The 27,900-nt window shown below is 39.0% G+C and overlaps 2 protein-coding genes across 2 annotated transcripts in view; both read right to left on the bottom strand.

Annotated features, from left to right (window-relative positions):
• Positions 1–23: 23 nt before the first annotated feature.
• Positions 24–4,702, bottom strand: LOC146678401 (pro-cathepsin H-like). The gene is made up of 12 exons (XM_085386723.1): positions 4,571–4,702; positions 3,666–3,697; positions 3,419–3,524; positions 3,085–3,155; positions 2,880–2,984; positions 2,089–2,175; positions 1,933–1,988; positions 1,731–1,812; positions 1,572–1,640; positions 1,170–1,276; positions 608–736; positions 24–522 (listed from the first exon to the last, which is right to left on the bottom strand). Exons 1-12 carry the CDS (start codon positions 4,644–4,646, stop codon positions 453–455), a joined length of 990 nt encoding a protein of 329 aa, XP_085242849.1. The 5' UTR covers positions 4,647–4,702; the 3' UTR covers positions 24–452.
• Positions 4,703–5,931: 1,229 nt separating this feature from the next.
• Positions 5,932–27,900, bottom strand: part of LOC146678400 (ras-specific guanine nucleotide-releasing factor 1-like) — a 29,983-nt gene continuing 8,014 nt past the window's right edge. Inside the window, exons 3-27 of the mRNA XM_085386837.1 lie at positions 25,423–25,570; positions 24,569–24,661; positions 22,418–22,671; positions 22,212–22,291; positions 21,608–21,801; positions 21,252–21,361; positions 20,746–20,864; positions 20,197–20,357; positions 19,908–19,971; positions 19,018–19,160; positions 18,406–18,488; positions 17,448–17,696; positions 13,727–14,100; positions 13,206–13,322; positions 11,353–11,523; positions 10,898–11,004; positions 10,645–10,757; positions 10,122–10,182; positions 9,916–10,022; positions 9,619–9,703; positions 9,323–9,520; positions 8,097–8,176; positions 7,904–8,021; positions 7,707–7,775; positions 5,932–6,577 (exon numbers count right to left, since the gene is read on the bottom strand). Coding sequence (XP_085242963.1) covers positions 6,485–6,577; positions 7,707–7,775; positions 7,904–8,021; positions 8,097–8,176; positions 9,323–9,520; positions 9,619–9,703; positions 9,916–10,022; positions 10,122–10,182; positions 10,645–10,757; positions 10,898–11,004; positions 11,353–11,523; positions 13,206–13,322; positions 13,727–14,100; positions 17,448–17,696; positions 18,406–18,488; positions 19,018–19,160; positions 19,908–19,971; positions 20,197–20,357; positions 20,746–20,864; positions 21,252–21,361; positions 21,608–21,801; positions 22,212–22,291; positions 22,418–22,671; positions 24,569–24,661; positions 25,423–25,570 — 3,391 coding nt within the window. The 3' untranslated portion in view covers positions 5,932–6,484. The remainder of the gene's footprint in view (positions 6,578–7,706; positions 7,776–7,903; positions 8,022–8,096; positions 8,177–9,322; positions 9,521–9,618; positions 9,704–9,915; positions 10,023–10,121; positions 10,183–10,644; positions 10,758–10,897; positions 11,005–11,352; positions 11,524–13,205; positions 13,323–13,726; positions 14,101–17,447; positions 17,697–18,405; positions 18,489–19,017; positions 19,161–19,907; positions 19,972–20,196; positions 20,358–20,745; positions 20,865–21,251; positions 21,362–21,607; positions 21,802–22,211; positions 22,292–22,417; positions 22,672–24,568; positions 24,662–25,422; positions 25,571–27,900) is intronic.

Raw genomic sequence — 27,900 nt, 5'->3', positions numbered from 1 at the left:
TGAGAGAAACACACATTACATTAACTTTTTTATTTGCAAAGTATACAGAAATAGATTAAATAGATAATCAAAAACCTAAAATATGATTAATTGTCCTGATTTTGGGCCTCATAAGATTCTCAACAAATGTTCTATAATCAACAATGGTGCATAAAAATAAATGCTGCTGTAAAATCAACATGTAATCTTTATTTGTTTAGTTTGGCATGTAATTTGCAAAGGCCTGCAGGGTCTTGAGTTGAAATATGTGGCCTGTATTGTTTCCATGGAGCACTCAAAATTTTAATGTCTCAGTTTTAATAAAAAAAAACATAATAAGGTGTTTAGAAATTAAACTTCCAGAAAACATGTTAGAAACCCTAAGTTGACATCAGGCCTTTAGGCTGAATAAAATACATTTCGATACACACATGCTCAAGAGTTTCCACTTTGTTGCCCTTTTATTCAGATGCTTAAGGTAGCGGGTAAGAAGAGCAGGCAGCCAGTCCACACATGTTTTTTCCACGCTCAATCAAAAAATATCTGATGAAATAAAAAGGAGAGATATCAGCAATTCTTGCAAGCTGTTACAAGTCATAAAGCTCGGATACACACAGACTATATTTACCCATCCTTTCCCCAGGCTGTGCCCCAAGAGTTCTTCACAATCCAATACGGCACGTCGTTCTTCTCAGTGCCATACCCCACCGCCAGGACTGCATGATTCACTTTGTCTGTTGTGTTCTTACACTGGGTGCTAAATAGACAAAACTAGATCAATAGAACACATGTCTTTTGAAGGTTGAGTGGGCAGATTGTCTCTTTCAATATTATATTACATCCTACATTTGCAAAATATGTGGTGTAGCTGACTTATATGCATAACATATAAAATATTTTAATCTTTTCAAGCTAGTACTATGACAGTCATCATAGAGACACTTCTTTATACACAGTCCTCCATTTGTAGTTTTCAGAGGCTTAAAAACAATTGTTTTATACTTCTTTGCAAATGATGTTATCCAAATAGTAAAAATATGTTGTTTGTCTGTCTAAATTAGTGTATAAGTAACAGAAACAAAGTGGGGCTAGTATATTCTGGTCTGCTCTTAAAATCCCAGACCAGCTCTACTTCTTGAATAGTAGTATGTGCATAAGCGCTTGTTGAGTTATCAAGGTCCTGATCTCACCTGGAGTAAACACCTTCTTTGTAGTGCTTAAAATCAGCTGTAACGTCAAAGCCAAAGGTGACAGGGTTGAGCCGGGCCACTGCATCGACCATGGCCTTTTCATCATACTGTGAATGGGCATACACAAATTATAACATGTACCTGAGCAGGTCGATGTATGAGGAGTTCCCTATTTACTATAAAACAGTTGCTTTTTTTAATAGTACAAATTAAACTTCCAGAAAACATGCTTCAGACAAACTGCTTCAGATTATTTAAAACAGTTACTCTATTTCCCCCAACAAGTAACAACAAAGACACATTTTACTGTATTGATCTGTTATTTTGTTAACCAGCATATGCAAAGGCACATTTATTGTACAATTTCATCCACAGTGCAATTTTATTTGTTCACACACTCACACTCGTTATATTGACAACATCTCGGACAAACGCAGCTGCAAGTGAAGGCTCAAAATGGCATTTTCCCTCCTAAAACAGGAAAGATTAAACTTTTTTTATTGTATATTTTATCATATGTAAAATATAAATAAATGAAGATTTTACTCTCAAAAATAATACAAAGGCTTTGTAGGGATAATCCTCCTCTCTCATGAGACCTTTGCTGTATTTGATGTACTCGAATGCCTGACTGGGGAGCCCACTGCAATAAACCACACAGCTTTTGATTGGTTGAAATTCTATACTTACATTATTATGCTGTTTCTATAACATAAAATGTCCCACATGTTATAGTTACAGGCCAGACAAACATGATTCCTACCCAAAGCATCCATAGTTGCTAAAATTTCTGGAACAGTCCAGCAGCTGCTGCTCCGACTAAAACAGAGATAAATAAAGAGCGTTCATCATATATACTCAGAAACAGTGGATACTTTTCTTCTGCCAGCTATATTTGTGTATAATACTAAACTCTTACCAATTGTATTAGTTTCCCAGTAGCAATAGCATTCACTGACTCCAGACAGCCAGTGGTGGAGAAGGTCCAACAGCTGCCACAAAAACCCTAAAGATACAAACACGACACAACTCAAGCAACTGATAATGCAGTTATGTTAAAGAGGCACTTCACAAATATTTAAATGCTTACCATGATAATTTTTGGTGCTGTAAAATGTAAATGAAAACAGAAGGAACCATCTGTAAATCAAACTCTCTATTTGGAATATTTAATAATATCATATATTACAGAATATATTCTCTCAGAGGTTGTGACTGAGGTATGTTGTTTAAAAAAATTTGCACATGTAGAAAACATATATCTTTATTTGTTTCTCACTTATCACTTTAGTCATGAAATGTGTCCCATCACATGTTTCTCATAGAATATAACTGTAAAAATGAAAGTCAAAAAAGGGTAAATATTATAACTTACATGCAATAACTTAAATGCAAAGTTGTTTATGTTGAAGCAAAAAGAAATGTCGAAATTTTTTTCCTCTCCTTTCATTACATAAAAAAATCTGACACTGTGTATTTGTTCGGAAAGGTGCTACATGTTTAAGGTTTAGCAAAATATTTCTGGAGATTAAACACAAGACATAATGTTTTTAGTAAAGCATGGTTTGTGCTTCAATGCAACTCAAAGAAAGCATGATAAAATACAGGCTTTGTACGACTTTGTAAATATTGTACTTTGCACAATATTTCTTTAACAAAAGGAGAATATGGCTATAAAGGCTTTAAGAGCTATAGAACGTATCAGGATACCTGATTCTTCACAGGAGTCACAAAGTCGCCCTTCATCCTCCAGTCTACAAACTCAGGATAAGGACCTGTCCTTTTGACATGACTGCCTTTAGTGACTGAGCAAGTCTAAAAGATGCGAAAAATCAAAAGATTTTAAAGGAAATAAAAGACAAACTCTGTACAAAAGCACCTGTTGTGTGAAGTGTTATAAAATTAGGTAATTTACCGAAGGTTGCGTGAAAAGGTAGAATTTCTTGAATTCCTCAAATGTCATGTCTGAGAATTGGTTCAGACCCACTAGATTAAAACATGAAGAGCAGGGTGAGAACTGGATGATAATTTTTATAACATTCTATAGCAGTAAATGTTTTTATTTATTTGTTCTTCATTCTTTGAGGAACATTTGCAGCATTTTGTTGAATCTATGGCAACAAGAACGAATGTTGTTCTGAAGGCCAAAGGAGATCCAACCTGGTACTAGTAAAGTGTACCCAATAAAATATCCAGTGAGTGTATATTGCGTATTTTAAGGCAGAAATTGGAGCAGAACTATACTGTACTTGTGAAGGAGTGATTCCCAGCATTGTGCTGATCAACTGTCCTCTTATTTTGAGTGAACACATGGAGTCTGTGGTGATATTCCTCAGTGCCATAAACTTTGTTGTGCTGCACAAAACCCCCACATAAAAACAGACATAATGAAACAAAGGAAAGAAAATTTTAACTATGTTTAACTATATACAAAAAACCCCCCAAAAGCATCAGAATATAAAGGTCAAAATCTCATTAGTTTAAAAATGCACATACCTCTGAAATCCACTGCTTGAAAGCATATTCTTCTAATGGGAAAGAAAAATTTTAGTGGATTAAGTAACACATAAAATGGACCTGTTATGCTTTTCTTGATTTCTAACAGACAAAGGCTGTTGGAAATATTAACATCAGAGGTGTATGTACAAGTAACCCTTATGAGCCAAAAGCTTAGGCTTTATCCTCATCTCAACACTCTTCTAATCTTACATGAACATCATTCAAATCATTAGCATCATTGGATCTGTATGATCTCTGTGTTAGCGAGAGCAGAAATCCCTAATATGATCATCTCAGGCAAATATCTCTGGCCCCACCCAGCTGCTGTTTAAAAAAATCCCCTGTCTAAAACAGCAGGTTTTAGAGGATCAACTACTTACTGGGCTACACTGAGGACCAGCAGGAAAACTACAATCTGAATCATGCACAACTACCCAAGTAGAATTAAAATCTGGTTACCAAGTACTATGCCTAAGTACAAATTTTAAGCACGTTATCCATTCCTCATGAACACATCAGCAAACTGTCGTTTTCATTCGACAGCTGTAATTTCACATAAATTGAGCACAAAACATTTAGAGTGCTCATATGAAATATGCTTTCATAAACCTTTTAGAAAAATGGAAAATAGTATTAGCTTCATCTCTTCAGTGAAAAGTAGCAAAATTAAACTTATCCCACAAAAAATGGAGACGTTGGTTTCTGCATGACTGCTTTTACAGTATGTTACTGATCATTTTGTTAACAGGATCCAAGGACTGTTAACAAAATGCTTCACCCTTTTCTCTGCCTTTTCAATGTCAAGCAACTGAATTTCAATTCTAGCAACTGCTGCTGCTGAAAGAAATGTCAAGTTTTAAAATAAACAACAATAAACTGCTGAGAACCTGGCAAACACTTACCTTTGACTGAAATTAAAGGTGATAAATGGACGAAGCTAAAAATGGCAGTAATAAACCACACAACAGTCAGAGCCATACTCTCCACAGCAGATTACAGCAAGCTTTAAGGGCATCACATGACTTGACTTATTTTTATGACTGCTTAAGAGCCCCTACTACTGAAACCCCCCTTTGAATTTCCCCCAGCAAAGCAACAGTCGTAAAGGTTATGGTCCAGTGCACCCAGTTCAGAACATAGTGTTAAAACAAACAGTGCAGCCTGTGAGACACTTCTCCCCCTGAGAAAGAATAGATTTATTAACAAGAGGTAATCAGGAAAGAATACACTTTTATACAAAACTGGAAATACTACTCAAGCTTTTGAAATAGACTGAAAGATAATTCTCATATCACTGGGTATTGCTCACTGCAAACATTTGATGTGCCTGTTAGAGAGTAAAGATTCATGTGCAAGGGTGGGGTTTAAATACAGTACACATACGGTTCTAGGTATAGATTCCATTTGAACACGTCAAAGTGGTACATGCCTGCCACTTAAGCTTTAGATGTTTTTCTATACAAAGCCTGTAAAAAATACATATAAATATTTCAAGAAGAAGCACAATATTACTACTGTATAGTTCCTGCTAACACATTGGAATAGACAGGATACAGAATGTGTTACACTTATAAGTTGTTTTCAACATTTGTTTTAAAGTATCATACACAGAAAAGTTATTACAGAGTTGAACGATCATAAGGATAACACATTTCGAGGGATATGTTTTTTTTTAACACATTGCACGTTAGGAAATGCATCAGACTGCCTGTACACAGTACTGTACACAGTAAATATTTCTGCTTTATCGGCAAATCGTAGAACAAAATAGTTTACATACTTTTGTGGAATATAATCCATTTCATGATTAAGGCAAAACCATAATGCACTGGCCAAAGAGGATTAACCATAACAACTATGCTATCACTGTCTGAGTGTAAAAGCTGGGAATTTAACTTCCTGAAGTGGCTCAATCTTGGTTACATCTGCTACATACATTGCCTGGTGCTTATACTGTATATACATCATGTTGCCCACCAGGGGAATTATGTGATAGTAAGCAAAGCATAAAAACCCATCTCTCCAAACAAAGAAACAAACAAGCTTATCAGCCAATCGGCAGGTGTCAGGTTGACTCCAGCACTTTCAAATCTCTTGTTACTCTGCGGCTACATAAAAACATCAGAGCACATGATTCAGCTTCAGCCGCTGCAGCGGTCTCACTTTTCCTCCCTCTCTAAGGTGGGACAAGATGGACTGAAAGAGGAAAAATGTTATCCAGATTTGATAGTCTGATGGTTTTAATCATTAAGATTTTCATAAGATCAAATCCTATTTTTGATATTATTACTTGCCTGAATTTTGTTGCAGTAGCATTTTAATATATTTACATTCAGCAAGTCCCTCGTGATCATTGCAAATATTGTTATCAGCCTTGTTCAGTTCAAATCAAACAATAAAATCCTCAAGAATCACACAGATTTATATGGAAACTTGTTTAAAAATAACTCCAGTTGTGTTCGGTTCTCTCTTGATTTGGGGGAGTTAATCTTTATGTGGTAAATGTGAACGTTTCTTGCGAATGAGAACCATTTGGTGGTGCACGTTCCCTTTAGGATATGGCTAAACGAATTTAAAAATAACTTAATGTTAACATGATATTTAAGACAATAAATAACATATAAATACTCTGTAACTATAGAAATAAACCTCTCTGGACTTACACTCAGTCTCTAATAACGAATATACACGAGTCCGTGGGGAGTATATACTAAAAGGGCACTGCCTACTCTGTCTAATACAAATAATAGTAAATATACATTTTGATATATTGTTTATGTACACTCAATATGAAAGCAGAGTGAGAGAGATCATCTTCATGATGAAGTTTTGGGCTCGATTCTCAGGGATGCTTCATACAGGCTCTCCTCATCCAGCACATTACTGCGGTCGAGCAAGTACTTTGTCACCTAAAAAAAAAAATAATAATAAGGAAGACACAGAGAGGGCGGGTTATTCACAGTTTATCCAAGGTTTCCTTTTCTTTACACATTTTTCTTTACACATTTAAAGCAGGAAATGTTGTGTGAGAGCGAGTTCTTTTAAAACAATTGCTGCACTGGTCAGAAAGTACGCTGGTTACTGTGGCACAAATCCAGGCTATAGTCACTTTCTATTATAAATGTTGCATTCTTAGGATTCACTAAAATGTGTCTGCAAGTGTACAGGTTTCACTAATTTTCATCGTTTTATCTTATTTTCAGTTGAAAGGCACGTGTAAGATGGCCAAATCAGATCGGACTCATCATGATAGTAGATGGTACGCACAGCTGCCCACAGAGCAAGAAGATGACTGCTGTTTGAACAGTTTGGAAAAACATGCAGTCATGAGGCTTTGTCTGAATTGGTGTAGTAATGATTACACAGAACATTGGCTGGAACATCAGCTCGTTGAAAGGAAGAAAGTTTCTAGTTTTGATAAGTTTTTTTCAACTTGACACATTAATTAAAAGGCAAAAAAAATTAAATAAGACCAAAGGAAAACTTTCTGACTATGAATAAACTTCGGCTAATCCGAAAGTTGCAGAATTTCAGCAAAGCTGCTCATAGATCATTGCCTGAAAGTCCAGTTTGTCTTTCTTGCACTCGTGTTTCTCTAAAACTAGCTGGATCTTGAGAAAATAGTGATCCTTCAACTTGATTTCCATATCAGTCAAGAAGTAATAAAAAACTTGTTGCACAACTTGTTTCCACTCAGCGTTCTCCCTCAGACTCCTCCTGAAGTTACAGCAATACTCTCAGTTGACAGTCTCACCTTAGGGCATGACTTCACACTGCACAACCATGTGAATAAAAAAAAAAGGTCTCATCACCAGTGATGGTTCTCCACACAAAATTTGAGTTAGACTGAAACAGGACTTCCAGGAAACGATCTAAAAACAGCAGCAGAGCTAAAGGCACAGAAGCATTGTACGAAGAAAATGGTCTGGCAACAGCCAGTTCCTAGAACGTTTTGAGCACGCCTCATAGAGCAATACTTGACAAATCCAGACAAGAAATAGAAAGCTGCAAAACAATGAAAATGAACAGTAACTTCACCTTTGGTTGATAATCAATCTTGTAAGCTGTTTGCTGAAATTGTCGTATCTCTCTGATAATGTGAGATATCTGCAGAAAATGACAGAAAATCACATAAAAGTCAAACGTGTCCAACCATGAAGAATAAATAGATGAATCACACGCATGTGAAAAACACCTTACACGACAGCACAAGGTTAAAGTTAGATGTTCTGTACCATTCTCATCTTGGAGAAGTTGACAAGGTTGTCTTCAGTGTAGTTGGGTGTTCCCTCCTCAATGAAGGCCAAGTCAGTCAGGTACATTCCCAGGTAGGGGACACATGGGGGGTCACAGCTGAAGACACCAGGCAGGTCAGAGAGCCAGTTAACACAAAACGTTTTTAAAAAAGTAAAAAGTTGGTTTACTTACTTCTTCAGAGCTTCTCTCAGGTTTTTGAATCTGCCTTCTGATGACACCAGCTTCTGTAACTTGTCAATCACAGTCTTTGTCTAGAACATAGATCAGGGGAAAAATGTTACTGTCACAAACTCGAAATTTAATCGGAATCTTTATTAACTGGAGAAGACAATGACAGGATTGTTTGAAATTACCATTAGTAGACTCTCTTAGAGCATCCTGACTTTCATTCATTTTGTTCAACTTAAAAAAAAGTCCTTGTTTCATCAAGGCAACATACTGAAGCTGCTAGAAATGCTGATTGCATTCATGAACTGTGTACATGTTAAGTATCGCTCTATGCATCTCTGACTAATTAGGACGTTTTATTTTATTTATGGTAAATGGCTTGTGTCAGCTTGGTCGAGCGACCATGGAGGAAGACATCCAACGCAAGAACCAAAGAGTCAAGATGACCTTTCAGGAGTATGCAAACTGTCATTCAAAACACCTTCCACATCACCATCCTACAGCCTTTTTGACCGAATGGAACAGACAGATTTAAATAACCTCACAGAATATTCCACTAATTGAACTGAACCATTCTGCTTTTACACTCAGGACTCTAGAAGATACCACTAGTTTAAAACATTTACAACTCGCCCCACATAAAAAAACCCCCACCAATAATCAAATTATGATAAATAAATGAATAAATAAATTGCCATGCCCTATACTCGTGCCTTACTCTCCTTCTCCAACCAATAATTGTTATTCCCAGGGCACAATTTTCCCCCCTCACAACACTGGAACCAGGAAGCAGCAGACTTGTGACGTTCTAGCTGACGACTATCATTTATACTCGCTAACATGCATATTATTTAACCAACAGAATTTGTGTGCCTGTGTACTTCAATGTACTATAAGCATGACAATTGGAAATATAACAAGAGAAAATGTCAGTTAAAATATTTATTCTATGGAGGTAATCACAGCTTTTTTCTTACCTTTTTCTGTGTAAGTACTTTTTATCTAACAGTCATACACATTCATACTCTGATGGATGCATGGGAGAGCAACTTGGGGTTAATATCTTGCCCAAGGATATTTGGTACGCCGACCAATAATCAAATTATGAATAAATAAATGAATAAATAAGCAGCCAGGGATCGTACCACCAACCTTCCAATTAATAGATGACCTGCTCACCCTCCAGAGGCACACCAATTATGAAAGGTCATATGAAAAATTTCTAATACCTGCTTGGAAACTTTGAGCCAGGTCTTCTTGAGGCGAAAGATGGAGCTGCGATTGAGAGACGATGTGATCTCCAGCACAGCATTGTAGTTGTGGAGGCAGCGGCCGATGTCGGCCACTGCCACCCATTTCTCAATCACGGCCACCCGCATGTTGACATCATCCCATTGCAGGATCTCTGTGGCAATCTTGTTACTGATCTAGCAAGAAAAGAAACAAATACACATTGATAATATCTACAAATGTTCCGTATCTTGCCCTAAGATATCTATCTAAATATCTTTAGATTAATACTTACATCATTAAAATGCTTGGTAGTTGTCATTATGTATGGAGTTCTCTCATTCTTGTCGTTCTTCATCCAGCCCTGACCGAAGAACTCCCTGTACAAAACAAAATGTTTACACAGAATGAACAAACACATCACGCGAAAAGATATTTCAACATTTCACGTGTGTCCTTCTCTCTATCCTCCCACTCTAACCTCTACAATTTTTATCTGTTTACCTTTGTTTGTATTCTTGTATACACACCTGAGTGTGTGACTGTATGCGTGTGCACTGTATGTGTGTGCACTGTATGTCTGTGTACTTACTCATATGGGATGGCCTTGAAGACCAGGTGATCCAGCAGTGTGAGTTGCTCAGCTATCTCCAAGGCTGAATGGCTCTCGAATGGTTCAGTCTTAGAGTCCTCCATGGCCTGACCACAACAACAAGCAGAAAAAAGCATTACCACAACTAAAGTATAGAAAAAGAAGGGTTTTATTCTGAAAAGGCTTTTTTTGTGGTCTTTTCTCACCATTTGTGTGATCTCTTCGAGGGTGACCTGGTTGTCTCCAGGATCCTCCTGGGTTAGAGTTCTACACCAAAGAAGACATAACTGTTATATGATCTTTGATACATGTTTTTTTCCAAACAATTCTATAACATTGATATAAAAACCCCACTTAAGGAGCTATTAATTTCTCGTTTTTATTCCTTTTTAGTTTGGCTTCATAATATTTTGCACAAATACTTTATAGGGACAGGTGTTTTAGATAGCTCCTGTTTTGTGATGTTGCACCCATTTAAAAGTCTAGTCTGTGTTTCACAGAGGAACAGATAATACTTCTGGGGCTGACGCTCAGTAAAACAAAGTTGAAAATTTAGGCCGAGTTCTGGGCTGATGGATTGTGTCTCCGGTTCCTGTTGTTACTACAGAAAACAAGTTTTTGTCTTGACAAATCCACTTGCAGAAAGCTTTTTTTTCCACTGGGTGCTCACAAACAGTTGTGTCATACATGACTGTAAGAGCAATCAAGCAATGATAACGGAAAACCAACCTGATAATGTTGGCAGCTGCCTTTCTTTCCTGTGTAAGCAGCTCTGGGTCATGCATCACCTCCTCCAGGAAGCCAATTACTCGCATCTTCAACTCTGTGTTCAGCTCAAAGTCCTGAGGATCCACAAATGAACAACCACAGTGTCATTACTGAAGTGTTATGAGCTTTTTTGTTGTTGTTTTTTTATCCTGTGAGGGCACAGAAAGACAGAACCAAACAAGAAAAAGAAAAAAGAAAGAAAAGGGGACTGCACCTGCGAATGTTTGGAGACCCAGTGACGCAGCACATTCAGGACTCGGTTTGTGGCAGCTCTTCTGATAACAAACTCTTTGTCCCCATTTCTCTGGTCTGTAGGGAAACCTGGAATAAAAAGTGAACTCCTAAAGCACAAACTTGTGTTATATACCATCAATATTTTATGATCTTTCTTTTAAAATCACCAGGGGGCTCCTATTATTGTCTGACTTGTCTGGGTGCACCCTAGTGAGGAAGACACTACCTTGATTATATTGATTAACTGATCTCTGTTAAATCTAAACAATATCTAAACACAAGCATGGATTTATAATCCAGTATGGCTAGATTACTAGATTAGAGACTGTTTCAATGAGTAGGCTCCAGCAGATCATCAGCAGAGAACAAAGGAAGCTTCCAGGTAGCCAACAGGCGTCGCTAGGAGTAAACAGAGGTAGTAGCTCTGTAACTGACCTGTGCTGGCAAGGGACATACGACGATACTTCTCCTTGGTTGGTGTGCCTTCATTGGCACCAGCGGTAGCAATGGCAAAGGCTGAGGCAGCAGAAAGAGCACTCCTGTTGTTGTCCAGCTCCCGGCAAGATGACACCACCATGCCATTGTTGAAGGAAAACAGAGAAAACTCTGCAGACAAGAACGCAAATGAATTTAATTTGAAATCATACTTAGATCAATATTGACATAAAAGAGTTGAAGGGCACCTCCTTTGGAAGACAACCATTACAAAAACACTTTCAGTTTACCTTTCTGAGCTTCTTAAAGATTAGGCTGAAAGGTAATTTGTTTATGCTGTACACACAGTACCGCATGTGCATAATCAAACTAAGTTGTTGACCATCGGAGGGCAACAGAGAGCTAAAACAGACGCAGCACAATGCATCATGCAGCTTGTTGCAGTTACATTGTACACTCCACTGTGTCTGCCTCTCTGCCTCCTTCCTTCACTCCCTCCCTTCCTCCCTGCCCTCCCCCATTCAGCCGGGGGCGGTATAGAAGAACACGCACATCGTTGCCAAGGTACAAGGTTTCCTTCCACCTACTCACACGAGGCACTGGCTTCCCTTGTATCCAGCACCGTGGGAAGAGAACACACTGGGAATGAATTGCGCCTGACTACCTATGGGGTGGATGCTCCTTCTCTGTGTTCTACAGGGAGGGCCACGAGGCTGTGGGTGGTTTTTACCAAGACCTTATTTGGCAATTGCTACGCTTATCATTTCCAGAAAAAAAAGTTTGATATAAATCCGCTGTGGCTATATTTATTTACCTGCTCGTCTCATCTCCGCCTTTAAACACGTCTCACACAACTTGACTGCTGGGTGGTAAAAATATTTCATGCTGACTTTGATTCTGACTTCACATTTTTAAACATTGACAAACCCAAACTATGAAATGGGAAGCAATAATGAAAGCTATTTTAACATTTTGTAACATTTCAACAGTTTCATATCGGTGACACAAGCCAAGAAGAAGCAAAGTTAAGCATTTCATAAGCATTAAAGAAATTATTTTACACACATTTTTCACTGATAGATGAGGAGATTAATTCCACTCTCGTATTCTCTCTACAAAAAATTTTGAAGCTACAGCCAGTGACTTTTAGTTCATTGCAGAATGAGTACAGGCATAGAAACAACAAAAACCTGCCTAAGTGTTGTTTCAAAATTCATGAATTGATAACATCTTCTCACGTTCTTGTGTTTGGCTATTTCTTGGCAGGCATGTAACTCTTTTTTGCAAAGATTACAAAAAGAAGATTAATGTTAAGTTTACGCACTGTCTCAGCTAAGCCAACCAGCTTCTGGCTATAGCTTTGTTTTTCTTCTGATGAAAATACAAGAGTCAAAACTTTTACATGTTAGAAATGAAGTGCATTTCCATTTTTAGCCCTCCTGACTCTTAAAAAGTCAGGAAATATAACGTCTAATCTGAAACCTGGCCTGTATTACTTCTACTATGTCTCCAGTGCAATTACACTAGGCAAATCCTCCTTTGATTCCATTTTTGTACATTTTATGGAGGATGAAGCATATGAACAGTAGGCCTGTGGATTTTTTTTTCTACTGACATTATGCATTATTATTGATTTTATTTTATCCCTTTTTTTGCCAAGACACTCCACTGTCAGTAACACTATCCAGTAAACTGCTCAAATTTGCCAGCTCGTACAATCTTGCCAGCTCATTTGTCTTTTTAACTGGTGGGTGTGAATATAAAAGTAGATCACCAGACACTCTTCAACAAGCCTCGGACATGCAAGCTTAAACAGCTTCAGCAAGATTTGCAACACAATTAAATTACTCTACCAGAGTTTTTTGCCTTGACGTTCTTGGGCGTTGATGGTGACTTAGGAGGAGACATTTCTGCTTCTGCGTCGTCACTCTGACTTGGGTCTTCATCGCACTCCTCTCTTACAGACAGATCTGAACAGACAGAGTAACTCACCATTGGGGAAAAAAAGCAACACAGAAGAAGACTGCTAGAAATTTACAGTCATAGGAAGCAGTTCACCCCAAAATAGACTTTGTTTAGGCTGGAGTTTATTAGGAGATACTGCTCATACAGATGTTTGCACTCTTTTAAATATAATGGGACCAGTTGCATCTTTTTTTGTGGTGCCCTAAGTGCCAAAAGACCATCAACATTTGACAAAAAAATAAATACAAAAATGAATCACAGGTGATATGGGGTAAACTGTCCCTTTAAGTTTTACAAAACTTGGCTGATCTTTTACTGTTATGTCACAAAGGATAAGGTTTTAAATAGGCTTTTTAAAAAAAAAAAAAAAAAAATTTTCTACAATACTCCCTCGGACAGAGGCTCTGACCTTGCTTGTTGGCAACAGACTCTTCAGCTTTGCCTTCAGCTTTGGATTCTCCCTCATCAGGGATTTTGCTGGCCATGGTGCTAGAGATGTAGAGCTTGTTGATGTCGAGGGTGGTCTTACTGAAGGGTGACATGGTGGAGTGCATGCTTGCATAGCCATTGGGAGAACAGCTGAGTGCAGCCAAGTCCAGGGCTTTGCCACCCGTGATGATGGGGATGTTGAGTGAAAGTTTGCGGCGGCGGTTGGGAGAGGATGACTTGGTGATGGAGAGTGGAGGAGGAGAGGAGAACTTGCGGCTGGCACGTGGCGATGTGGGTGGCTCGCCGTAGAGGAGTTTACTGTTCTGACTGCTGGCAAAGAAAAGCTCCAAAGAGCTACAGGAGAGGAAAGGGTGAAAGAGAAGAGAAAAAGGAGGCACGTGTGAAAAATGAGGGGTAAAAAGAACATTTTTCACAGCTAAAGAGTAACTTTTTTGAATTTGTGGAGGGGAAAATTCCCACAATCTGACTAGGAACTATAGGAAAGAGGAGAAATGTTAATAAGGGGGGAATGCATGGTGCACTCTGTGTCTGTACACAGAAGCAGTAAGGGAACGCGTTAACCAGAAGGCTCTTTGGGAGCTCCTGACTCTTTTATTTAAGCTACATTGTTTAAGACAGCATCCTCCTTGCACTGAGAGCCACCCCCTCTGAAGGCCTATAAATAGCATGTCAAGTGACAGTGTGGGAGGCACGGGTGCTGCCAACAGCAACCAGCCCAGGGGAGGCCCACAGAGGCATGGAGAGAGAGAGAAAGCCAGATAGTGGGGAAAGTTGGAGAAAGAGATAGAGGTACACCGCAAAAAAAAAAAAAAAAAAAATAGCAGTGGCAAAAACAGAGATACAGAGAGGGAGGGGGTGAGTCGAGCAACATAGTGGATATGGATTCCACCACAGCAAAGGCTGGTGGCTGAGAGTGGGCGAATGGGAAGCCTCCAGCCCTGTATGGTGTTAGCTGCAGCCATGTTGTGTCTCCTTGCCTAAAATTATAAGAAAAATAAAAGCAGTAATTTAAAGAGATGAGCAAGGAGCATAGATTGGAATGATGAAGGCTGGGAGCATTAAGACAGGAGAGGGGCAGAAGTACAAAAACAGGAGGCAGGAAGAAAATAAAGGCATAAGGCAGAGTCGAGATTCAAGAGAGGAAAGCAAGTAAAGCAGGATAGAAGAAAAACAAGAGAAGATATTTAAGTAAGAGATTAGAGAGGAGTGTGACAAAAAGGAAGAAGGACGAGGAGAGTAGGGTCTGGGTGCAAAACACCACCATCAATATTTAATACCGTAGAGCCGCTGCAGATGATGGGAGAAAGGGAGAGAGGGAGGGAGAAGACGAGGAGAGAACGAGAGGGTGGGGTCCTGCAGCAGAGTAAAGGGTTGCTATGGTGACAGCGCAGCGAAGAGAGGGATGGTCAGACTTCTGGAAAGAAAGATAAAAGTGAGAGAATGTGAAAAAAAAGGGCAGGAAAAAGAAGAGGAGGAGTCAGGAGGAGGTGGGTGGACGCAGGACTCAATTAACTGTGATGGCGGTCAAAAGAAGTCTTGGTGTGACCTCTTGCTTGCCTCCTCCCCAGTCCCTTCTCACCTGGGCAGGATATGATGGGCGACTTACAGGCACTCCACGTGAGAGACTAATTCTGACACTGGGGAAGTCCCGTCTCTTCACTGCACCATTACTGCACTGTTGCTGCATTCTCGCGAAAAAAAAAATTACTGGAAATGTCGAACTTTGTTCATTTTTTGCATTTGTGACAGGGATCGCCCTTGCAGTGAGGTTCTCCTAAGGGTTTAATGTAAAAGGCCCTTTTACCCTGCTAAGTAAGCTGCCCACTTAAATGCTAACAGTGAATGTGGAGAAACAAGAACATAGACACAACTCATGTGAATGTCTTACTTAGAAACAACCTAATCACAGTTTCTGCTACACAAAAGTCGAATTAATCAAACCAGTAAAATAAAGTAAAGTAAGTATCCAGCTAGAGTGTTTTGGTGTGAGTTACCCAGTTCGTTATCTGTAGAGATGTTTTCCTTCTCTTGAATATAATGGAAGAAAATGGAGCTCGCTTTGTGGTGCTCTAAGCACCAAAAACAACATCTGAAAATTTTAGTAGAAATTTCTCATTCCAAGGAAATGAGAACAAAAGAATGTTAATGAGACTGATCTGTGTCATGTACTGATGATGAAGGAAGTATGCATTTACCAATGCTGCGAGGCTCATGCTTGTAACAGTAAACATGTAAACATGTAACAGCGTCTCGCTGGGCTGAGCTGTAACGTTTGCTAGCTGCATTTATACTTTTCAGCACTGATGGTGACTTTACAGATGTATGCTGCCAATACTACTAGGCAAGGGTCCCTCTAGGACTTAGCATCCATGTTTTTTAAAAATAATTCCAAATTGTGATTTTACTGAGCACAGAACACTTTTCAAGGTCACTCTTTTGAGGACGCCAATGTTCACATTTTGGACAGAGAGGACAGATGGTTTTAAAGAGGAGTGAAAGAAGCCATTTATGTCCACTGTGAGCGACCATCTTTGAACAGAGGCGGTGGTTTACGACACCAACTGTCTGCCATCTATAATCCGGTTTTGAGATCCCTTCCCAGACACCTTAACGCCCACTCACACCCTGGGCCAACTGACCTCAGGAAATCGCATGATAAGGTGGGGCCAGGTTTCACAATGAGCTCACCCGAAACCCTGTGTGATTGTGACCCACACCCGTTTTCACACCTTGGCTCATGTGATTAGGTAGAGGATCATCAGGGTGTCCTTTGTCCCTCTTTGGGGGGAAACTCCCACAGGGTTTAAATCTGGGACTCTCCACCATTTGACTCTTAGAACTGAAGAAGTTTCTCGGATGAGAGGTGAAACGTCTTCAAGCAACTTAAAGAAGTCCAGACGCTTTTCTTTGCAAGCTCCTTAGACTACAATGACCTGGATGACTGAGAACCTTCACAGACAACACTTTTCAACTTTGTTTCAGTCTATTTTAAATGTGCTTTGGCTCTGAAAAGACGACAGAATTTATGGATCATGTTCGCATATCGCTTATTTTTTGCCTAACAGAGCTTTAACCTGGATTTATGGCTGGCATGGTGAATTGTGTTCACTGAAACTTCTTGAGCATGACAGAATTACACCTGTTTTCAGGGTAGTGTCTCCTGAGATCATGGGTATCCAATAAGGATTTCCAGCCTCATCCCATTCACACAGCAATTTCTGCAGATTCTCTGAATCTTTTGATGATAGTATGTACTCTTGAGATACACAAAGTCAAGATGCCTTAAAGAGGCAAAATGTTCATCCAGCTGTTGTTAAAAGGAGAGGGGATGCTACACAGTGATAAAGATGGCCAGTGACCCCGTTTTTTGAGAGGTATTACTCCTATCAAATTCAAAATGAACCATTGTTTATCATGAAATAGTTAAATATCTCAGTTTAAACATCTGATATGTGTTCTATGTTCTACTCTGACTAAAATATGTTTGGAATTGGGGTTGTACTTCAGTGCAAATTAAGAAATATCGGAAATGCAACTTGGTATAAAAAGGTTGGCATTAAAAGCTCAAAACTGATGAAATAAGGTTTTGGCCAGCAACTAAAATGCAGTTAGTGTGAAAATGTTTATACCAGGGAGCTCATAAAATCCCTCATTAAACCTCCTGGAATCATTTCACTTACCGTGCAGGGATGGCACTGATGGGCTTCTTGTAGATGGTAATGAGCTTGTCCAGTACTACATCAGCGCTGGTGAAGACACGGTAAGAGTGGAGGAAAGTGTTCAGGAAGTCGATGGAGAGGAAGCGCAGGTCGGTCAGCCTCTCCAACAAGCGCTCCACACTGGCATAGCGGATCTGCAGCACCTTGCAGGAGTTCATCATCTTGCTGAAGCGAATGTCGACATCATCACAGTACAAACTGGTGTCTGACCTGTATTGGATTAAAAGTGAGGTTAATAAAGTTATATAGAGATGTAGCTCCAGTTACTGCAATTAAATGCCATTTAGTGGCCGTGAATTCTTGGCCTTCTTTCAGTTCGTGCATTAAGTTTATTATTTCTCATGTTTGGCTCTGTGTTCTTCTTGATCTGTGTTAGGTAGTTGTCTATAAGGTTGTTTCCTGTTTTTCTTTGAGTTTGTTTTCTCTGGTTTCACGTTCTGGGTTTTACTTCCTCTCTGTCTGAATGTCTTAATTGCGTTTTACCATGTCTCATTCCTCTATTTCCGATTCCCAATTAGTCTCCAGTGTATAAATAGTGTGACTGTCTTTGTCCAGTTGTCTGTTGTACTCCATGTTTTCCTCCCATGAGTTTTCTGTGTTCCTCATCTCTGTTCCTGCGTTTGCAGCCTGTGAATGTTAGATTTTTGCTCATCTTTAGGTGGCGTTTCTGGACTGATTATCAGCTTTATAAACAAAGCTCACTTTTTTATACTTACCATTTTTAGTCACGTTTGAAGTCAGTTTTCTACTGTGTGAATATTAACACAGAAGCCCTATACATTTTTAGGGATAATGTTAGCATTAGGCTACATCATGAGCCTGTAAGTATGAGCATGTGCAAACATCTGTGATTTTTATGCAGCCTTTTGAACATACTTTGTATGTGCTTTACTATTGCTACAGTGTGTCCAAGTCTCACTTGATCATCTGTGGCACAGAGACTTTGCTGTTTTCCTCAAAGGCATTCATCATCAGGCCATTGCAGCGGATGTTGTCAATGCACTGTAAGGCAGAAAGCACAGTGAGCATAACAGTGCAAGAAGACGAGCATGTTTATAAACATATGAATGCTCCAGGCTCCAACATTTATCAGATCATGTGTGTAGCTTCAGTAAGTTTGGTCTCTTTGCGTGATTCATGCTCCGTATGTCCCCTGACAAAGTCTCTGGAGGCTACTCGTGTAGCCAGGTAATGTATAACAGACATCCAGTTCAAGACTTCCTATTCTTTGCACTGATCACTGCACTGGTGTTCTCTCTATTTTCTTTCCACACACAAATTGTTTACTTGCACTTGATCAAAATTTTATTGGCCAATACATCTTCAATTACAGAAGCTTAAAACAGCAACTAAAATCTTGCCCATTCCCAATCGAATTTGTATATTGAGATTATTTATCATTCGATTACCACTTCATTACAAGATGACTGACAAAATCTGTAGATTTACAGAGTTTGAGAAGTGTTTTTTTAAAGCTGCAGCAACAAAAAAACGTGAAATCAAATGTCTTAACATAAGCGGCGAGACATACCTGACTGATATCACTTGTCCACGCTGACTTCTCCAGTCGGGAAGAAGCCACAAGGATCACGGTGTAAGGCTGGACGTCTTTGGGTTCCACCATCAATTTAAAGTCCAGGTGTTCTGTGTCCTGACCACTGCGCTCCCCTTTAGCTGAAAGGCAAAAATAAAATAAAATAAAAATTCTAAATAGGAAAGAAAACAATATGCTGCACTTTAGAATAGATCAGCTACTGTTTTATTTATTTTTGTTTCAGTTTGTTCACATTATTTTTCTGCATACGTTATGCTTATATTTTATATTGATTTTATATTCCTAAATCTTTCCACAGTAAAGTCAATAATTAACCTTGTAATACAGCAACGCAGCGGTAATGTTTGATTTTGCAAATACTGAGCAAAGCACAATAATGGAATAATCTTTGCTTTATTCATTGGGGTTATTACCTTGATTTGGAACAAATATCAGTCAATCAACAATTGTGAGTAATTGTTTTGGCTAACTTTAATAGCAGTAAATTAAAAAAAAAATTCTGACACCTCAAGTAATGTGGGGGTGAAGAGGAAACGGTGGAAATCATGCAAAAACACTTTCTGTAGAGATAATGTGTTTTATATGCAGAGCATTTAATCCAGCCACACCCCACAAACACCACATTCTGGTTTGTAACTGTGAAAATTTAGTTGGTAAAGTGGAAAACATTCTTCGTCCGCTTTTAGGGTGATTCACTAACTGTTACAGCCCCCCGTTTGTTAGATTGTTACGCCTGTATGGCGATGCCAAATAGAAAAGTGGTATCACTTCATTTTTCAAGCTCTTCATACAGTAAACACTCTGCAGCTTCTAGATGTATGTATTTATAAAGGAAACATTTGAATCCACTACACATAATAACTCACACTCATCATCAGTCCCCTCCGGCTCCTCAATCAGAGTGCAGTCTATGAGAGACACCACTCCATTCTGTAAGAGGCATGAAAGGTCACAGGGTCACATTCACCATGCTGCCAGCTAACAGATCATCATCAAGCCCATCCTTTAAGGATAACATACTTAACAGTATAACATTGATTATACATTTATAAACAAAATAGGTGAAGTGTTTTATAACTGCACCCTACACTCATGTAGAATGAATTTTTACTGTTTTTCTACTACTTGGCCTACTTTAGGTCAATCCTGCCATACTTTAGTGATGTGAAGTTTTCCTCCGGAGCCTCGGGTGCAGATGATAAGATGTTTGGAGAAGAGGAAACACTGTCTCTCTCCTTCCTTCTTCAGAGACAAAGAGCCAAGCCGGCCTCGTGTGATCTTCCCTTTCTCGCTCATTGGCACCTGGATCAGAGAACCTATGAACACAAACACGTGTGCAAAAAAACATATAAGCAAATTTTGAATTTGCTCTCTTTTCCTTCGTAATCTGAAAACTGGCCATACAAGAAGAAAAAATAAACTACATAATTTAAATTTAAAAAGAAAATCCAAAAAAACCCAATGTCCATACATTTTGGTGCAAAAAATGTGTTATTTGTGTCATCATTTCATCAAGGATTTCATTAGCACCCTAAATTAATAAAAGAAACACCCATGCTTGAATACACCAGCAACTTTTACACTTAGTGAGTTTTTTTGGTTTTTTTTGCACGATAAAAACTCAGTTTCAAGTTTGTTTTTATTTGTTGACCATAACTGCAAACCTTGTCATATAAGAACAACACAAGAAAACGTTTTCTTTACCTTGTCTAACAAAGGTCTGGCTGGTATCAAGAAGCACTTCACAACCTTCCACAATCATTCGTTCAATGGCTAGATTCTTCCTGATGTTCTCCGTCTCGCTTACCTCATCATGCATGATTCTGAAAGGACAACAAATACTAATGATTTCAGGTACTTCTTAATTAAAGCCATATGTTTTTTCTTATTGTTTCTATAGAGTTCATCAACTCTTATAGTGAATTTGCTCCACTGTTCTATTACGTGAAATGAGAACAGTGACCACAAAATCAATTAAAACTGTTAGAAATGATAGACACTGTGTCTGTGTCTGACTGTGTTATATTTTTGGTACTTTGCGTCGATTGGATGAGTCACTGGCTATTATAGCTCTGTTTTCTGTATCCTTATGCCAAGTACAAGATATATTAAAATACAGGTACTAATTCAGGGTTACTAGTTTCTGATTTACATCAGACAAAGATCCCACTGAGTATGTTTGTGTTGTCGAGCTACATTGATAGTTCTACCTGGAAAGCTCCTCCAGTTTTGATTTGGCATAGTCCAGACTGTTTCTCTCCACATGCTCATGGGGAGTGTGAGCAAGCAACTCATGAAGAGTCAGGATGTAACGAGGAATCTGAAAGAGATGCGCTTTAAATGAGTTTGACTGAAAATGTTTTATTTTGTGTTACATGTATCTTTTCAGTCCAAATTTAAAACATTACTGCATTTTAAACTATTTCACCACAGTGTGTTGCAGCACTAATGCCTCGTGTATTTTATGTGAATTTTAACTTTAGCATACAGTCAATATATATACATCACCGAATCATAATATGTGTAGTAATGTGTAATAGTGAAGTCATCCACATTGTAATTTTACCTGAAACATGGGGTAAGTGAGGAAGGTCTCCAGCGTCCTCTCCTCACAGTCAGGCTTGGCCTCGTACTGCTTCAGCAGCTTGTCGAAGTCACGGTTCTGTTTGCAGTGAGCCAAAATCTGCAAGCTGTACTGGTGGTTCCTCACAAACTCTTGGTAGATGTTTAGCATTGGCAGTAAAATGTCAAACAGGTCAGCTAAAAAAAAGAGACAAAAAATTCCATAAACCATAAAAATTGGAAGAATCAGTGCAGACACAAAGTACCATTGAAGGAGAAGTCATGTGCTCGGTATCTGTATATGTTCAAAAAATGTTTTTTATACTCTCACCCTCAGTCGCCTACCCGACAGACAATAAATCATTATTATTTTTTGCAAGGAAGGAAGGGCGTAGATTCATTATTTTTAGTTGAATTCATATCTTTATGGTATGATTTCAACTATGTGTGTAAAACTGACAGTGCTTCTCAATGATGAAAACACTTTCATTGTGTTGTGTTGTAAGAAACCTCTGTTGTATCTGAAAAAATGTATACATTTAACCAAATGAAATTATTTTTCTTAGTTGCAATTTAGAAAAATTAACTTATTATTCTGTGCCTCTTACCTAGCACCAGTGTTGGCCAGCTGGCTATCCTGGCCTTCAGGCCCTGGTAGAAGATCTGATGGAGGAACATGATGGTCTCACTAATGAAACAAATAAGCAAAATGGCAGTCATGAGCTATTGTTTCTCCTTCTGCTGTCCAAAAATGTTGGCAGCTCCCGCCATGCCGAGTCACACCACTCTCACAAACAGCATGACCACCAGCCACCTGTTAAGGAAGATGCTGCTGACATCATCGTGGGTGATGGGCGGTTTCTTGGAGCTGGCGGCCATTCGGAGTGGCCGCAGGAAGTTGTTGACCAGGATGTGGAGTTGCTGGACGTATTCGGCTTCGGCTTCCAGCATGCTGAACACCACCTGGTTCCTCTTTCTCATGCTTTCAGCGTGGGGCGAGCGAATGTAGTCTTGGATGATAGTTTTCCACTTCCTGCGGCAAATCCATCCTCGCAGGAAACTTTGGACCTGTGACAAAAAGATTTATCAAACATTGAAAAAAAAACACAATTTTTTATAATTTTGGAGATTTGAGTTTTAATGGATTTCCATGACTTCCGTGGATTTTTTTATAGGGTTTTCTCTGTATTATTATAGTCTTTATCTTATAATATAAAGCACCTTGAGTTATGCAGTGAATCAAATGTGTGTGATGTCGTGTTTCTGCTCATAGCTGTTACACTGACGACACTATCAGCACAAAAAATAGACAGAAAAGTGGATCTAATAATTTGCCGTTAAAGATGCTTAAACATTTTTTGTGATTAAAAGCCAGATAAACAATTTTATATTTAGTAGAGACCAAAAGGTGCCAAAAACTGTACCAAACTCACAAAATGCTAAAATATTTGATAATTAGCCTTCCATTAAGACACAAAATAATGATCTTATAATTTACATATATACATATATATATATATATATATATATATATATATATATATATATATATATATATATATATATATATATATATATCTTTATATCTATATATAGTTTATATCTTGTAAGTGCTGCCCCAAACTGAGCAAACATGAGTCAAGGCAAGTTTAGACGTGTCCATTTATTAGGTAAGTTCAAATTAAATAATGCCTCAGTCAAAGGCGTTGCTTTCCACCAGGAAAGGCAGGGAACTATGCCAGTGGCAATGTGCAAAGTCTGCACTGACAGTAGGAGAGACCTGACCCCCCTCAGAGTACCCCACCTGACTCGACTCACTTCTGTCGAAAGTGGTATGCATACACTCAAAGTGTAAGAGGAGTGAAAAAAGAAGAAAAAATAGAAATATCAGCAGATAATAACAGTTAAATATAATCTTAATTTACTAAACATTGCTAGGCTAGCCTTAGCTGTGTGAGAGAAATACTTGAGAATAGAATAGAATAGAATCGATCTTTATTGTCATTGTACATGTACAATATGGTCACTTCAACTACCATCACTAGCTAGCAGACCAGCCTACTGTGTCCACTTCTGCTGGCTTGAGATCAGATTATTTACAGTGCTGAATGCTGGTGGGAGGGGCCCACATTGAATTATTGCACTGGTTCACATCTATAGACTGGTAAGTGAGGTAGAATGTTTATTCCCCAACTGGGTGGTAAATGTTTGCTTGAGGCTGGAGGTGAAATCAGTCACAAAAAGAGTGGAGCACCAAATAAATCTTTGTGATTGATTTGGTTCCTAGCAGATTTGTGCAATTACACATAGTTTACATGGAAGATGCCAACTTGCCCACAAACACGTCCCATCTGTTCACCAAGTGGCGCTGAAACTCTGAAAAGTGTACTGTAACCCAGAAATGTAGAACATTTACTTTCAAAGTAAAAGTTATGCCTTACAATGAAACCAACATATATTACATGATGGAACTATTACTTTGAAGGTGAACAATGTCCATCTTGAGTTTGCATCACAAGTTTCACGGTTTCTCTACCACTTAGGAAATAGGAAATAGCAAATATTACCAGACAAGTCAACATTTTCTATGCAAACTATGTTCAACTGACTATTAGTCATCATCTTTTCCAGCTGTACAGTAACTAACATTTCAAAGCTTTCCAAGCTCTCCAGCCTTAATTCAGATCAGGCAGCTCCTCAGTAGAACTGAGGACAAAAGAAGCTGATGACTGCAGTGATCTAGCGTGATCAAGTGTGAGCTTCCCTGAATTTATTAGGATTTTTTTTAAAAAACTGCAGGTACCCAAAGATGTCAAAAATCTGTTTCAGAAATGAACAACATCCCTACTGGAAAAGATCATCAGTGCTTTACCTTTAGCATCTTTGCATTAATTTAGGTTTTCTTGATTAAAAAAGGTAAGTCAGGCTTTACCCTTTAAAACTGTGCAATACTGATACAGATCACCTTTTTGATCTTCTTGATCTCTGTATCATCCTCACTGGGGGGCACCTCTGGATTTGACTGGATCTTCTCATTGTCCTTCAGAAGTCCAGCAATCTGAAATTCATCATAACCAGTACAGGACTCAGTAAGAGGAATATAATATGTGGCCAGATAAACTCTACTCATGATCATCTCTTATTCCGAAATATGTTTCACTATGGTTGTTAATATCTCAGTTCATGTTCTTGAATTACTTTTTGTCCAGCTATCCATTAGCTGGCTCAAAGGAATTATAAACACAGAAACTGCACCAGACACATCAAAATACCAGTTTTGTATTTCATTCAAATCTGTTGCATTTGCTTCCATTATACACAGCATGTGAATACAAAACTTCTGATAAAAGACTGAAATTAAACAAAATAACACAAACACCATTACTAGAACACTCTTTAGCTGTGAAAAGTGAGATAGTAGATCATGTTTTTCAGCCACAGACTCCAGTATCATGTGCAACAAAAGCCGATTCATGCATATTGAAAACATTTGGTTCAGCTGAAGCTAGCCATTAGCACATTAAAGAGAGGTGCATTTGATTTAGTTTAGACTGAATAATTAGGATACAAAACACTCAATAGCATTACAGAGTCTCTAACAAGGACATCCCAGGGGCACTGCAAGCTACAAAGCTCATCATGAACTCAGAACATTGTGGTTTGGAATCTGGGTCATGACCTTTGTCCTGTGACCACATTCTCACTTTATCCTCTCAGCCTGCCTGTTTTTGATCGCTTCTCTCTGTATGCTATCCAGTAAACACACATCACACATATACAGGTACTGTGTTACTAGCATGAAATTACAAGGCAAGTTACCTCTGATTTCAGTCGCTCTATCTCGATTTCCCCATCCTCTATCTGTTGTCGAAGTTGCTTGGCAACCGTTTTCTCCGTCTCCACTATTTGGAGTAGATGAAGATACTTCTGCATGAGGGTCTCATGCTCTGTAGCCAGGTTCCTGTAACTATACAGACACACACGCAAAGACCTCATTAACGCATGTTTCAGGGGCTCTCCATAGCTTTATCAAATCAAATACAGACCTCTGATCAGCATATGTTTGGAACACGGACCTTAAATCCTCAGAAAGTGCAGGATTTACTTACACAACCAGGTCTTTAAATACTTGATGGGATAGCACTCCATATGTTGGATGCTTTTGTGTGAGCAATAATTAAACTGTTCACGTGCATGTTATTTAAGGCCTATATTCAATACAGTCAATTATGTTCAGCTTGCCTAAACCTGGCCTTGAAAATGTCCTGTCAAAAGAAATGTTTGGCAGGTGTTTTAGTTAAATCTTACTCAGTTTAGGTGTTTTCTAACATGCCCCACTTGCAAACCTCTAAAACGTCCCATATACAGTGGGGCAAAAAAGTATTTAGTCAGCCACCGATTGTGCAAGTTCCCCCACTTAAAATGATGACAGAGGTCAGTAATTTGCACCAGAGGTACACTTCAACTGTGAGAGACAGAATGTGAAAAAAAATCCATGAATTCACATGGTAGGATTTGTAAAGAATTTATTCGTAAATTAGGGTGGAAAATAAGTATTTGGTCACCTCAAACAAGGAAAATCTCTGGCTCTCACAGACCTGTAACGTCTTCTGTAAGAAGCTTTCCTGTCCCCCACTCGTTACCTGTATGAATGGCACCTATGAGTTCACCTGTTTGAACTCATCATCTGTATAAAAGACACCTGTCCACAGCCTCAAACAGTCAGACTCCAAACTCCGCCATGGCCAAGACCAAAGAGCTTTCGAAGGACACCAGGAAAAGTATTGTAGACCTGCACCAGACTGGGAAGAGTGAATCTACAATAGGCAAGCAGCTTGGTGTGAAAAAATCAACTGTGGGAGCAATCATCAGAAAATGGAAGACATACAAGACCACTGATAATCTCCCTCGATCTGGGGCTCCACGCAAGATCTCATCCCATGGGGTCAAAATGATCATGAGAACGGTGAGCAAAGATCCCAGAACCACACGGGTGGACCTGGTGAATGACCTGCAGAGAGCTGGGACCAAAGTAACAAAGGTCACCATCAGTAACACACTACAACGGCAGGGAATCAAATCCCGCAGTGCCAGACGTGTTCCGCTGCTGAAGCCAGTGCATGTCCAGGCCCGTCTGAAGTTTGCTGTATCATCCATGTGCTCTCTGGCAGAGGATTGGGAGAATGTCATGTGGTCAGATGAAACCAAAGTAGAACTTTTTGGTATAAACTCAACTCATCGTGTTTGGAGGAAGAAGAATACTGAGTTGCATCCCAAGAACACCATACCTACTGTGAAGCATGGGGGTGGAAACATCATGCTATGGGGCTGTTTTTCTGCCAAGGGGACAGGACGACTGATCCGTGTTAAGGACAGAATGAATGGGGCCATGTATCGTGAGATTTTGAGCCAAAACCTCCTTCCATCAGTGAGAACTTTGAAGATGAAACGAGGCTGGGTCTTCCAACATGACAATGATCCAAAACACGCCGCCCGGGCAACAAAGGAGTGGCTCCGTAAGAAGCATTTGAAAGTCCTGGAGTGGCCTAGCCAGTCTCCAGACCTCAACCCCATAGAAAATCTGTGGCGGGAGTTGAAAGTCCGTGTTGCTCGGCGACAGCCCCAAAACATCACTGCTCTCGAGAAGATCTGCATGGAGGAATGGGCCAAAATACCAGCTACTGTGTGTGCAAACCTGGTAAAGACCTATAGTAAACGTTTGACCTCTGTTATTGTAACATAACCTTTGTTGGCAAAGTATTGAGTTGTATTTTTGTTATTGACCAAATACTTATTTTCCACCCTAATTTACGAATAAATTCTTTACAAATCCTACCATGTGGATTCATGGATTTCTTTTTCACATTCTGTCTCTCACAGTTGAAGTGTACCTCTGGTGCAAATTACTGACCTCTGTCATCATTTTAGGTGGGGGAACTTGCACAATCGGTGGCTGACTAAATACTTTTTTGCCCCACTGTACCACAGTTTTTGTCTCGTTTTAATGCAATAAAGCTTGGTAAACTCTTTTATATTTTCTCCAAAAGTAAATAAATAAATTCCATATTTTCCCCTCTTTTCTCTTGACTAAACTTTCAGGGGCCTGCGCCACAATTCGAAAAACACAAATTTAACTAACTTTAACAATGCAGATTGTTAACCATAAATAAAGAGTAATTCAGAAATACTCAAGCCCCATGGCATTTACATGCCAGGAACGGCTGAAAAATTTAATTGAGATACCTTAATACAAGTCTTATTTACTTGCTAGCTATTACAGTGTTACAGTAAGTGCTG

Source organism: Rhamphochromis longiceps, linkage group LG1 (assembly GCF_057381845.1).
Source record: "Rhamphochromis longiceps isolate RC_006_pf linkage group LG1, R_longiceps_female_GT1.1, whole genome shotgun sequence".
Taxonomy (NCBI): Eukaryota; Metazoa; Chordata; class Actinopteri; order Cichliformes; family Cichlidae; genus Rhamphochromis; species Rhamphochromis longiceps.
This window is presented reverse-complemented; position numbering and strand designations above follow the sequence as displayed.

Coding starts and splice junctions, on each gene's coding strand:
- LOC146678401 (XM_085386723.1), bottom strand. CDS start 4,646: ATGGCTCTGACTGTTGTGTGGTTTATTACTGCCATTTTTAGCTTCGTC. Junction 2,176..2,879: donor TGACTCCTGTGAAGAATCAG/GTATCCTGATAC, acceptor TTGTATCTTTAG/GGTTTTTGTGGCAGCTGTTG. Junction 1,641..1,730: donor ATTATCCCTACAAAGCCTTT/GTATTATTTTTG, acceptor TTCCTGTTTTAG/GAGGGAAAATGCCATTTTGA.